Source organism: Camelus bactrianus, chromosome 5, assembly GCF_048773025.1.
Source record: "Camelus bactrianus isolate YW-2024 breed Bactrian camel chromosome 5, ASM4877302v1, whole genome shotgun sequence".
In the NCBI taxonomy this organism is placed as follows: domain Eukaryota; kingdom Metazoa; phylum Chordata; class Mammalia; order Artiodactyla; family Camelidae; genus Camelus; species Camelus bactrianus.
In genome coordinates this window covers 70,560,030-70,573,211 of record NC_133543.1, presented here as the reverse complement: position 1 = coordinate 70,573,211, position 13,182 = coordinate 70,560,030, and the positions used below count along the sequence as shown (strand labels likewise).

The 13,182-nt window shown below is 33.9% G+C and overlaps 1 protein-coding gene across 6 annotated transcripts in view; it reads right to left on the bottom strand.

Moving 5' to 3' along the window:
* The window catches only part of ERBB4 (erb-b2 receptor tyrosine kinase 4), a 985,443-nt gene that overhangs the window by 231,385 nt on the left and 740,876 nt on the right, over positions 1-13,182 (bottom strand). For 2 of the 6 annotated variants that reach the window (XM_045520468.2, XM_045520469.2), the window contains exons 15-17: positions 9,509-9,663; positions 4,903-4,947; positions 4,707-4,781 (exon numbers count right to left, since the gene is read on the bottom strand). In XM_045520468.2, coding sequence (XP_045376424.1) covers positions 4,707-4,781; positions 4,903-4,947; positions 9,509-9,663 — 275 coding nt within the window. The remainder of the gene's footprint in view (positions 1-4,706; positions 4,782-4,902; positions 4,948-9,508; positions 9,664-13,182) is intronic. The other 4 variants (XM_045520470.2, XM_045520472.2, XM_010960060.3 and 1 more) reach the window with 2 other exon arrangements.

The window sequence follows — 13,182 nt, the reverse complement described above, 5'->3', positions numbered from 1 at the left end:
TTGGACGTAAGTTACAAACTAAGTTCCTTGAGGGCAAAACAAAGAAAAAAGATTGTGCCTTTTGTGAAAGTGTTGCCAAGAACACCACATTATCTCTCTCATAGATCACACATGGGTCACACTGCTAAAGGATAAACGGTTATGTGACCTCTCAGGTAATAGCCACTATATCGTAACATAAAAGCGTGACACAGGCATTAAAATGCGACAGGAATATAAAACGGTTCAAGTATCTGCCCATATGAGATTTAGGGAGTTAAAACTAAGTTCAATCACCTTATTTCATATTGTGAAGCACCTAGAATAACTGAGTTGGAGCAAATAGCCAGACAGAAATGCTTGAACACATATATCTCATAGTTTTTTATAATTTCTGTCACAAATTCAAAAAACATTTACATTTTAGATAGCTAACTAACCCAAAAAAAAAATGCTTTGCCAATGGAATCTTTGCTTGTTGAGATTAACAACTTTAAGCTGTAATGGAGAAAGAAACTAAGATTTTAAAAAAGCTTTGGATATTTATTTGACAAAGAAATTAAATAGAATAGAATCTAATACACTGTTCTGTCAGAACCTATTTGAAAACAGCTTATGTGCAAGCTAAACTAAAAAGCATATAAAAAAGAATAATAATAAAACAACTTTTCTGAGCATATTTCTTCATAAGATTCTTGATGGAAACGGAAGAAAATTAAAGGTAAATGCTATATTTAAGGAATTTGTTTCAGATAAAAGAAGTATGGAGAAGTTTCAAAATACCAAGCATTACTTTCATTATAAGCAGCATATTCCAGGAGACCACAGATTAAAAAAAAATTCTATTCTGTCCTACCCAATCTTCCTGGAAGAAATTCCAGTAGCAGCCTGTGAGGTAAGTGGCGTGTGGAAAACCAATTCACAAATTGTAGGCTCAGGGAAGAACGACGCTGCTTACAGGGTGAAAGTAGATCAAGATTGGAAACATGTCACCTGTTTCCATTTAAATCTTCAATCTCTTTTCCTGCTGGTTTAGGAAGCAGAGTACAGCATAACGGTGCAGTAGGGAGTATGAACTCTAAGTATCTGGAAATGGCCACACTGGCATGCTCAATGTGACTTTCTGTGACTAAAAGAAAATGTGGCTTTTGGATAATCTCCCAGTTAAAACATGGTTTACAAAACTTAGAACAATTATTTTCTATCATGTTTTGTTGAGATTTACTTTAACCAATCAAGACAGAAGATTAAAGAAGTATCTTGGAATTTAAAAATGGAAAATTGCCTGAAATATTATTAGACTAGTCCCCGGCTTTCAATTAAATATATACCCACCCTGTTTCAGAGAGGTAAGCATTTACTGCAATATTAAAGATCTGAAAAAGGAGGTACTTGTTACTTTTACCTCTTATCCAGTCTATGTCAAAATGTCCCATGGGTCATAAATTCTTTTCCAAAGTGTTCAAGTTAAATTTTTCATGCAAATTTCAAACTGCCTTATATACAGGCTCTGACAAGTCAATTAATTCTACCAAGTCAATACAATTGAAGAACAGAGTCACACTGATTTAAACTTTAAGTTCAAAACAGGTATTAATTAAGGATATCCAGAGTTTTCTAAAAGGAACAATTAGCTGCCTACTCTAATTCTTTGAAAGTATTATATTTAGAAGTGTGATATGAAATTTACCTAAAACATGAAAATTTTTGATGTGTCAATTACATAGCCATTGGACTACTGGATTAATGCCCTATTGATATATAAAATATTAATAGAACATCACCTCATGAGATTTTGTAAAAGATTATTTTGCCAGTGTTTCAACTAAAGCCATCACTACTACTAGTGAATACATACTAGGTAACAGCTCCTTTGCATTATCTCATTTAATCCTCACACCAGTTTTGTGAGGTATAAGAATTCCCATGTTAAACATGACCATTATTGTCCTCATTTTACAGATTGAAAAAGATATTGTAAAGTCAGTACTTGAAGCCAGGCTTTCACATTCAAGAACCTCTGCTCTTCACCTGCATAAAGGCCTACAGGTTAATAGGAGTTATGGGCTGAACTGTATTTCCCATATGCTGCTACTGGGCATGGTCACCTATTTATGACAGAGCTAATTTGAATTAGGTGTATTAGTCTGAGATTATAAGGAATAGCTTGGGAATCTAGGCAAGCAAAAGGATTGAAAATTCCTAAACTACTTTTGTTTAAATGTTGGAAATACGAAATATATAGTAAGATATGCCTTGATTTTGAGTTGTATAACCTCAATTACTAGCATTGAAAACCACAAATGTAACCTATCGCCATGCTTTTAGCACTTTCTTGGGTCTCTGCAGATACCTCTGCCTACGACCTACTGCCCTTGGTACCAGTGGCCCTCATTATGACAGTGATTCTTAAGATGAAGAAAGAAATGCCCTCCCTCCAGGGACCTACCCAAGGGACAGAAGTGCACATCAAAGTTCCCCAGGTACCTCTGAGAGATTTCCCTCCTCCTGGAGGGGTATGTTCCTCCATCCCCAACATTTAACATAGTTAATGTCTAGAGAAATAATAAATAATCACATCTATTGAGTGATTTGTCTAAACCAGGCACTGTTTTATGGACTCATTCAATCTTCACAGTCAATTTATGAATGATATTAATATTCCTATTTTATAATAAAGGAAGTGAAATTCAGGTAATTTAAAGAAACTTACTGTAGGTCACACGTCTAAGAAATGGTAGAACCTCACTTTGAACTCAGAAAATCTGATTCCAAAGATGGCACACTTAACCACCATCCTACATTGCCTCTTGTTAATTGGCTGCAGTGATTATAAGAAAATCATCAAAGCAAAAGTGAAAACACACTTCAGAGTGACAGTGCGGTGACTCGACCAAAGTCTCGGGGGGAAAAATTATTCCATGCAGACAGGAACAGTCTACACTGGACACTGGCTTATAAACTGGTTTGGTCCTTAGGTGCCCTCTCTCTCTCTCTCTCTCTCTCTCATTCTCTCATTGATTTTTCTTTTCCACATAATTAGGCCTTGCTCTAAACAGCTGTACTAACTGGTCTTAACTGTGCCCAAATGCCAAAGTGCCACTGTTGTATAAATCACTTCACTCTACCATATCCTTATTTTTAGAATTTAATTTCTCTGTTTACTTCATTAAAAATAATTTACTAATAAGACATATCACTCATTTGATGTTTTTAAAATCATTTAAAGGCAAAATACTATATAAATGAAAAAAATGACAACTAACTTAAGTGACATAGATGAATCCTATAAATATAATATTTAGCCTAAGAAGCCAGAGGTAAAGAGTACATAGTGTATGATTCAATTTATATAAAGTGCAAAAACAGACCAGTTGACTTATGTGGTTAGCACTCAGGGCAGTGGTTAACCTCAGAATAGGGCACAGGAAGCAATTTCTGGTTCTGATATTATTCTGTTCCTTGATTCGGCTGATGATTACACAAATATTTCATCAGGAGAAACTCATTGATCTTTTACACTTATGTTTTATACACTTTTACCCTATATATGTCATATTTCAATCAAAAGTTTACATTAAAAGGCAATGCTTTATCCAAAATGGTTACTCTGCTAATTGTAATTTAGCATTACTTTCTCCCTTCTTAAAGAGACAATTTGTTTCATAAAGAAAGCTAACACTATTCCTAGATAACATTGTAAAGTTACTATTTTCCTAAATCTGGTATGTTTTAAAAGTCAAATTTATGGAGGTATAATTTATATACATATATAAAGTCCATTCTTTTTAAGGTACTGAACTACCATTTTTGATAAGCCTATACATTTGTGCAACCATCACCAGTATCAAGATATAGAACAGTCCCATCATCTCCCCCAAATTTCCTCATGCCTTTTGTAGTCAACCTCATCCCCCACTCCCCAGTTTCTGGCAACACTGATTGACTTCCTGTCTTCCTAGTTCTGCCTTTTCCAGAATATTATATAAATGGAATCCTACAGTATGCATTCTCTTAAGTCTAGCTTCTTTCATTTGGCTTAATGCTTTCGAGATCCATCCATATTTTGTGTATGTCAGCAGTTTGTTCTTTTCTATTGCTGAGTAATGTTACAATGTATGGATATACCACAATTAAAAGACATTTGAGTAATTTCCAGGGGCTGATGATTTTTAAAGCCACTACAAACATTCATGTATAGATTTCTGTATAAACATGAGTGAAATATTTTGTTTTATACTTCTAACTGATACTTCTATCTGTACAAAATATTTTCTACATTGCCTTTAGTCTATAATAGTTCTGATGCCTAGAGATGATACCAACCAGCTCAAAATAATGTAAAATCAGAAACTGAATCAAATAACAAACACCTTACAAAAATAGATCAACTTTTGCAAATTATTCTCTTAAAAATATTTCTTTTTGCATTCATCTACACACTTAAGAACAAAAAGATTCTATTAAAGTTCTAGATTAATAATTTAAAATTCTGTTTAAATTGTACAAAATTAAAAATCAATTATATTACTAATTTGGATTCTAAAATCTTAATGAATAAAGGAAGAAGAGGTGGGAACTATGGTTTGAAAAGCAAAGTGTCATATGCTTCTTTCATAACTCTCTGATTTAACCTATTATAAATTTCACCCAACTGGTTAGTACTTTTGATCCATGATAATTGGGAAAGGATTTGAGTGACAAAATGGAAACATGGTAGATGTTACCTAGCATGTTGTGGTAAAGTGGAATGGCCCGTCCAAAGGTAGTAAATGCAGTCATGACTAGTGGGACCGCTACACCTGCAGGCAATTACAGAACAGAAAACATCATTCTCCATTCAGAGTGACATGCACACACATGCACCAGTGCTCACACATGGAGCCGCGGGGGAAGGACATGGGAAGAAAGCACACCAAGTACCTATCCATCAGGCCGATGCAGTCTTCAATACTTGAGCCTATGCACCTGCAGAAGATCCAGATTTTAAAAATACAAGGGGAAAAAATTAGTCATTTAAAAAAAGACTCAGTAAAACAGATACTGATTGTGCCAAATTCTTAATGATAGCTATAGGACAACTTCAGAACATCATCAACGTAAAGCTAGTGAGAAGATTATGACTTGATGGATACCCAGAAATGAACTGCAAATACCACACAAGTGAAATGAAAAGAAACATCCACAGTAAAGGAAATTGTACTCTGTTTCTGTGGAAACAGAAATTTCCATAGAAGGAATTCCAAACACATACTGCTCACTTCTAATACTTTAAATTCATTTGCATCATTCATGAATAATAGGTCTTGATGAATAACTTGATATTTTAATGGCTATAATTGGCTTCATGTATATGATTTCTTCTAAAAGGGTTTAGGTTTAAGTAAAAAACAAAATCAATCAAAAAGGAAATATGAGCTATTCAATATAATATAATAACCTGATGCTTAATACTCATTAAAGATTGATTTTAGCAGAAAATGAGTTAACATACTTTAATGCTATTCTCATGGATACTTTACATAATCACATTATTTCCTTCCTTGGTTGTGACTATCCTTAAAACATACTTATCTTTAAACATGAATTCATTTAAAAAGCAAATTAACTGGTTTTACCATACTGTAGTTTATCTTGACACTTGTTTTTAAAAGAGCAGTGCCATAACAGGCAAATACAAACAGGTTTTTAAACTGCCATAATATTTAACTCAAACAATAACAAATAAATACTCTTCAAGGAAATGAATACATCAAGACCCATGCAACTGAAGAATCCACTGAAATGAACATTTAAGTGAAATTATTTAACTACACAGAATCCTGATTTTGATTATAGAAATATTATTTCTTCCATCTTCCAACAAACTTGAATTGCATTTCATTCCCTTTTCTCTCATTAAAGACATATAGCTCTGCTGCATTGTCAAGAAGATTCCTTGTACAGCTATGATTATAGACCTATCTAATTCTGCTGGTGATATTTTTTTCCAAATTCTAATTTGTAAAACTGAAAAAATAGCTGAAGTTAAAATCACTATGTAATGAAGTAATAAGGTCCTCATGTATAAGGCCAGATCGCCCATTTTTCCTTTAAAAATCTCTAACATTCATAAACTAATACAACTATGTATAATAATAATTAAGTCACTATTTCCCCATTTCATCAATGTCTGTTGTAACATTCCTACTAGGTAAAAAGTTGTTTTTCTTTTGAGGATTGGCTTTGAGTGACCCAGAAAAATTTTAATGCACAGAAATATGTGAAATATATTGTAAAAAAAATCTTTCAGAAAAAGCAAATAAGAAATAAAAATTAAAAATATAAAGCATATAGCATGGAATTGGTTCCAGAATCCATAATCAAAGCCATTTCTAAAAATAAAAAAATTAATCACTATAAAAGTTTCCAAAATCTCTTACATAGTTTTCTTTTATTCTATTCTAAGGAATTATTTTTTCTAGCTTCCTATTATATATTCTTCAAAATGCTTTTTAAAAATACAGTAAAACTGTATTTGTAAAACTGACTGTCTACTTTTTATTTCCAAGTGATAATCTGAAAGCTATGGTTAGTTTGTAATCTCTGTCTTTATTATAACCTGAACGATAAAAATATTTGAAAGTACAATTCAACTTGAGGGGAAAGTGTGAATAATGAAAGACCTCCATTCATCCATTAAAAACAAAATTCTGGGTCGCATGCCTACTAAATGTTCCTATTGTTCTAGGAGCTGAGGGGAGAAAATAGATGAATTAGACACTTTTCCTATTAATGAGCTCACAATTTAATGAAGGAGACAGATGCATAAACAGATGTGTATTGTGGCTATCACTATATTTGATACACCGTAGGGGTTCAATATAACAAAGTTGAAGAATGAATGAAATGAGAAAGGCTACTAAACTAAAAGTCCTCTAGCCAAGGCAAGAAGAGATAATGTTATTATTATTTTTTTCCTCTAGGAATATTAGTGAGAATCTCCTCATAGGTGCTAAATGGAACATCTATTTTAAAAATATCTGAAGAACTTGTTAGAGCCAGTACATTTAATGTACTTTTAGATAGTAAAATGCTTTTAAGGTATTACACAGATAATTTTATTTTCAGAAAATCATTAAATAGCATTCAGAGTAAGAACTTTCCTTCTGAAAAATGTGATTTTGAAAGACTATTTCCATTAACCTGGTTCTTGAATCATCTAGCTGACATAATATTGGCATATAAAAGAAAAGCTGTTTTCCAAAGTAGAGTTGGCCTGGTGAGCTCTTACTGATAGGTCACCGTGCTTAGGAATAAAAACAGTCACTCGTCCCATCATCTTTACTGCCCCTGTGATCTTTCTAGGGAAAGAGTCTCTCTCTACATGCTCAACTTGAAAAGAAGGAACTGGCTGCACAGAACACCTCACTGCTTCATTAACGGGATCTCAGAGCACTTTGCTGCACCACAGAAGTGTAAAAAGGAAGACTTAGGAATTGAGAAATTCCAAATTCCTAAATTCTGTTCTGGGGCTGAGATCACAGAACTCTTATGAAATGAGTGAACCTGTATGATAGGGAGACTATTCGAAAAAGGATGACAGGAAGTTATGAGAACAAAGACAATCTGTCAGGACTAAGTCAGTCATTACAGAATCCGTTTACCTTGGAAGATGCCAGAGAGCTCAATATTAAAATTCTGTCTCACCATCATTCTGCAGCAGTGAATGTAAAGACAGCTGCCTATTCACTAGGGTTCCCAAACGATCTGGTCAGATGTGTTTCCTATTACCCCTTCATTCTCCCTCTTGACTGACATTCAACTTTCGTGTCTGTGGTAAATTGATCTCTTCATTGTCTTTACTTCTATTTTCCCTCACTATGTATCATCTCCTTTATTGTATAATCATGATTTAAAAGCGCTGGGAGGAAGACACACCAGCCACACACCCAGACTGTGGCTCTGTGATCTCACTTTCATTTCCCTAATGGCTTTGTTGTAATTAGATTTGCAAAAACAGCAAAAGGTCCCATTTTGAATGGCAACAGCTGTTGACATAAACATTATATTGAATAATTTACTGGTTTAATTTTAGCTGCAAAACAATAAAACCCTCTTGTGGATGATTATTCTAGCAAAGTTTTTTCTTTCTATTGCTGACTCCCCCACTGCTCCAGCGGTACCAGGATCTTCATGAAATACTCTTAACCTAAGTGTGCCCAAAACTCGCCAGGGAAGCTGTTTATCCTTTCTAGTTTCCTTGAAGCAAAGTGTCTATGTGACTATTTCAGTATCCTCAAACTATGTGCTCTGTGTCAACCAATGAGGTGGCCTTAGCTCTTCCAAGCTGAACTTGAATTTGAATGGCAGAATATTACTTTACCTTTGGAGGATCTGCCACTTCACAGAGTGACTTAAGCTGATTCCTTGACCTGCAGGAAATTGTAGCAGCATCTGCAAATTGATGTCCTCTTGGTAGAAAATGATGTTGCTTGCTTAACTTCTTCAATATGCCCTAACAGCTAGCTCTTAATCTGGCAGAAAATCTCTTTGTGGAATCTCATTCTTCCCTGCAGGATCGAAAGTACCCAAGGTGATCCTCAGCAACAAGTGTGTGTGTTTGTACGTGTGTGTGCACATGTGATGGACATTCACAATGGAGAAGACTTTTTTTGGACAGGTGAGGATCAAGTATGCGAAACTGCTCTCAGTTCTGAATTTATTCACTTTCTAGAGGAAAGAAAAGTAAAAGTCCTTATTTAAATAGATTTGCTGTCTTTTAAAGAAATAGCTGGGATTTATTAGATGAAGTGATATTTCTTTTATAGTTCAGTGCTTTTCTTCTTTCTGTAATATGTCTTTGTTATTCAACCATTATCAATATCAAAAGTAATCTAATTATTATTCATTTTACAATGCATCCTTTTGAAAAATAGAAAAATGTGTACTCATCAATTGTCTTATATTGGTTATAGGTTAACCTGTAGTAAAATCACTTTCACAGAATATACTTGTAATTTTATTAATATACATATCACTAGGTTCTTTTTTTTTGAAACCATCACTGCTTCTGTTTATATTTAGCTGAAAGAGTCATAGAAGGCAGTATATATCAAAGAAAGATTCTCACTTTAAGCTGGTTGTAACAACAAATAAATAGAAACAGAAAACCTTTATCAAAGAATTATTAATCATGGATCTCAAAAGTATGATTACTTGTCTTTTTTGATATCTTTAATTTCTAGTAAAATTTGGAAGAATTTCTATACTCCATACAAAGTATACCTGATACTACATTTACGAAGATGTCAATAGAATAGTTATAGAGAAATGTTAAACAGAAATGTTGTAGAGACTATATATCTGATTCCATAAAACATTCTGGTAGAAAGGATTTCTTTTAAAAAATCAACAAATTATATAAAGATGAGACGAATTTTGCATAAGGATATATTTAGTAGGCTGTGCCAAGGATAAAGATACATGTGTGCACCTTTTGATTAGCGATCCATACACAGTTGCATCTCTGGCCAAGACGGATGCTTACCCTTGGGTGCAGTTTGGGTGGCACGGATGGCATTCCCGATCCTGATCAGCATACTTGAAGATGAAACTGTTTGCCCCCTGTAAGCCATCTGGACATTTTTCCACACAGTTTGGGCCATCCTTAAAATGGGAGCACTTTGTACAGTTGTCAGGTCCCTAAAGTGTGAAAAACAAAACAAAATGGACAAAGAAAAATGGGTGCCATTGCCTCTGGAAGGTGCTCGTGTGGCTTAGTTACTCAGACCGCAGCGGTGGCCAGCCCTCCTCCAGAGAGCTGGAGAGCATTTTCAGAAGCACAAATGGAGTTGCTGCTATTGTAGTTTTTCCATCAGCAAAATTATCCAATAACTTTTTCAGAAGGACTTCAGTATTTTTTTTTTCTGTCATTTATTCCTGGCAAAATGACAGTGCAACGACATTTGGTAACAACACATTTTTCCTAGGGGTGTTTCATCACAATCACTGGGAATATGTGAATATTCTTACTAAATAGTGAAGAGAAGGAAATGATATGAATTAAGAATTACACGAATTTCATATAAACGTGAGATGTAAACTTTCCTGCTAGTACCATGACTATTTGAACAATGAATTTAAAAAATTTCCATAGTTGAATTATCAGGAATCAGGCAGTTTAGGCAAATAAAAGTTAATTTCCAAGTCACTCTCTATTTCAAATCAGCTTGTGATAATGCTAAAAATCATATCATGTCTATTAATATGGATTTTAGTAAATCATAGTACAATACTGAGAGCACAATAAAGCCATATTATGATGGACAAATATCAAAACCTCCATAATAATAAAAGTAGATACAAACAAAAGAAATTTATATGGAGAAACTTACTCAAAAATGAAGATGATGTATCAGTATGATAAACCTAAATAAAACTAATTCACTTCATATATTTATGTTTATAATGTACAATAGTTGTGTGATATGTTGAACTTTCATAGGCAATAATATGCAAATATATTTAAGTGCCATGACAAAAGTAAAAGTCTTATATTCATATTAAGCATCTAAGAATTTTACCAGAAAAACTGATTTGAATTTGGTGCTGGCGATATTAAGCATGCGAGAAATGATAAGTAATACATTCTCAAATCAGATTAAGAACATTTTGATAAAAATGCTATTTTCTTAAAAGACGCCCATATAGTTACACATTCAGCCATTTTAATTTACTTATTACTAAGTATTATGACTAAAACTACTCGTCAACATTTACTTTTTGTTCTCCTTTTTGAACATCACATCTTTGACCACTCCATGGACTCTCTTGCCTTGACTCCCTTCTCCCCTAAGTTTGTTTATGTTCACATGGTCCAACAATTATGACAGTTCATCCTGAACATAATTTAGATAAATAAGATATAATAAGTATAGAAGGAAATATTTAATATTATTAGGTTTACAATTATGAACAATGTGAATCTGGGAGACAAGAGCAGCAAATATTATACAGAGCTGGATATTATGCAGGGAGTGTGGGGACCTGTCTATTCATGGGCGGGCATTACATCTCACTACAGATGTTAATCCAACAGTAGCCAGACATGGCAAGTGGTGATATAAAGCATCAGGAAATCAAGAAATATACTATTTTAAAATTTAGAGATAAAGGCACAGAGTAGTAGTGTAAACAAGAAGGGATAATCAGGAAGAAGTTTCTGGAAATCCTGAGTCTGGTGAGGTTCAACAAGCACCTGTCTATCTTACTATATTGAGGTGAGATGTTGATATCTACCTATCTACCTATCTATCTAAACATATTCAAAAATATCTAAATCTCGTATTTCTAAATCTCATAAATATATTTGTGTGCATGTGTATATATATATATAAATATATATACACATATATATACACACACACACATAAAAATTATTCTGTGAAACCTAATCCCTATTCAACCTGAAGTGTATGCTACTGGCAATTTCAATTTCCTACCAAAAAAGAATACTTCACATGCTTCCAATGTTAACACCTGCTCATGGATACTTAAGCACGTAATGCTGTCTATTACACAGAATCATTTACTGTGCAAGTATGCTCAGTGGCGTGACTTATTGTACAAGAGACATGCTGATGTCTTCTTGCAGCACACAAGAATAAAACTTACTGTGAGAAATTAGGCAGTTATAGTCAGAATTAGGAATTATTTTTCCATAAAATTCTTCTAATGTAAAATAATGTCCAGGTAAAATCAGAAGATGTAAAATTTATGAAACTAAGATTAAATTCACATTTAATCTTTAGGTATACGTTAATGAAACAAATGTTTTGTGCTTCCTTCTTTTTAAAGCATCTCTTATCTATTTGATTGTATTATCATGATATCAAATCAAATGTCCTGACATAACTAAAAGATGTCCTGACAAATCTCAAAGGAAATGAAATGTACTGATTTTCTATCTCATTTCCATAATAAAGAGATTTAAAGAAATACATATGTATCTAATGCTCGCTCTTCTATCATTATATTCCTAAAGCTTTTAAGAACCTGGGTGCAGTGAATGAACTGATAAACATAATAACAGAAAAACAGAGGTGGAGACAACAATCTTCCTTTCTCTGATTTTAAGCTACCCTTGGACTTAATAATCTAGACAGAAAACTAAAGGATATGTTAAATCCTGGTAGAAACATTTCATTTTTTTCCTCAGTGACGACTGATGCTTTACTCTGGTAGCCACCATAAGAGACAAAGCCACTATTCACAAGTACCCAGTTCACTCCCATTTCCAGCCCCACAGATGCCGAGAGGGCAGGTGTGAGTTGCTTTGGACAATGAAATTAAGTAGAAGTGACTTCAGACACTGATTTCTAAACTCTCCAGCTTTCTCTTTCCTCACTGCCATGATGTGGGGACCCCATGCAGAGGTAGAGGTGCCATAAATTCAAAGCATCCTGAAATTCCAGACCACCACAGGGAGGAGGGCTGCCTTAGAAAGTTTCCCAGACCTGCAGTGCACTTTACATGAAAAAAGGTTTAAACATTTTTCTGTAAGCTACTGCAGTATGAGGGTTATTGTTTATGGCAATACAAGCTTTATTAACCTGACTTTAACAGCTACTTTAGGTTTTATAAAAATCAGCTAGCCCCCTCAAAAAAATCAGTTCCCTTCTTATATCCCTTCCTTTCTCTAGCTGCCTTTTTGGCTTATATTTTGGTCTCCTATGACTTTGTCTGATGTCCTTTACTTTTCTTCTTTCATTCTCTCCCTTATCTTTCTTGATACGACTATACAGGAATAGGGAAAGTGAGTCAGAAAGGATAAAGTTAAAAAAAAAAAAAAAAGACCAAGTGCAGACAGATAACAATATAAAAGCAGGGGCTTGCTTTATTTCAAATCTATCCATCTCAAGATTATCCCAGATGTCTGTCACATTTAAATAGGATAATACCATCCCATTTTACATAGAACTGTGATTTTATTCCCAGAAAGCATTTTATCCTCATTACATTACAGACACTGTTGCCTAGGGGGGAAAAAAGTGAAATGAAAAGAGTGTGAAGTTTAGAGTCAGAACTTCTACAGTTGGCTCCCAGCTCTGCATCTTACTGACTTGCTGACTTTGGAATAACTTTCTAATCATTATAATGGGTTCAATTTCTTTGTATTTTAAATGGAGAATGTGCTAGTATGCTTTAGATGTAATAGTGTTT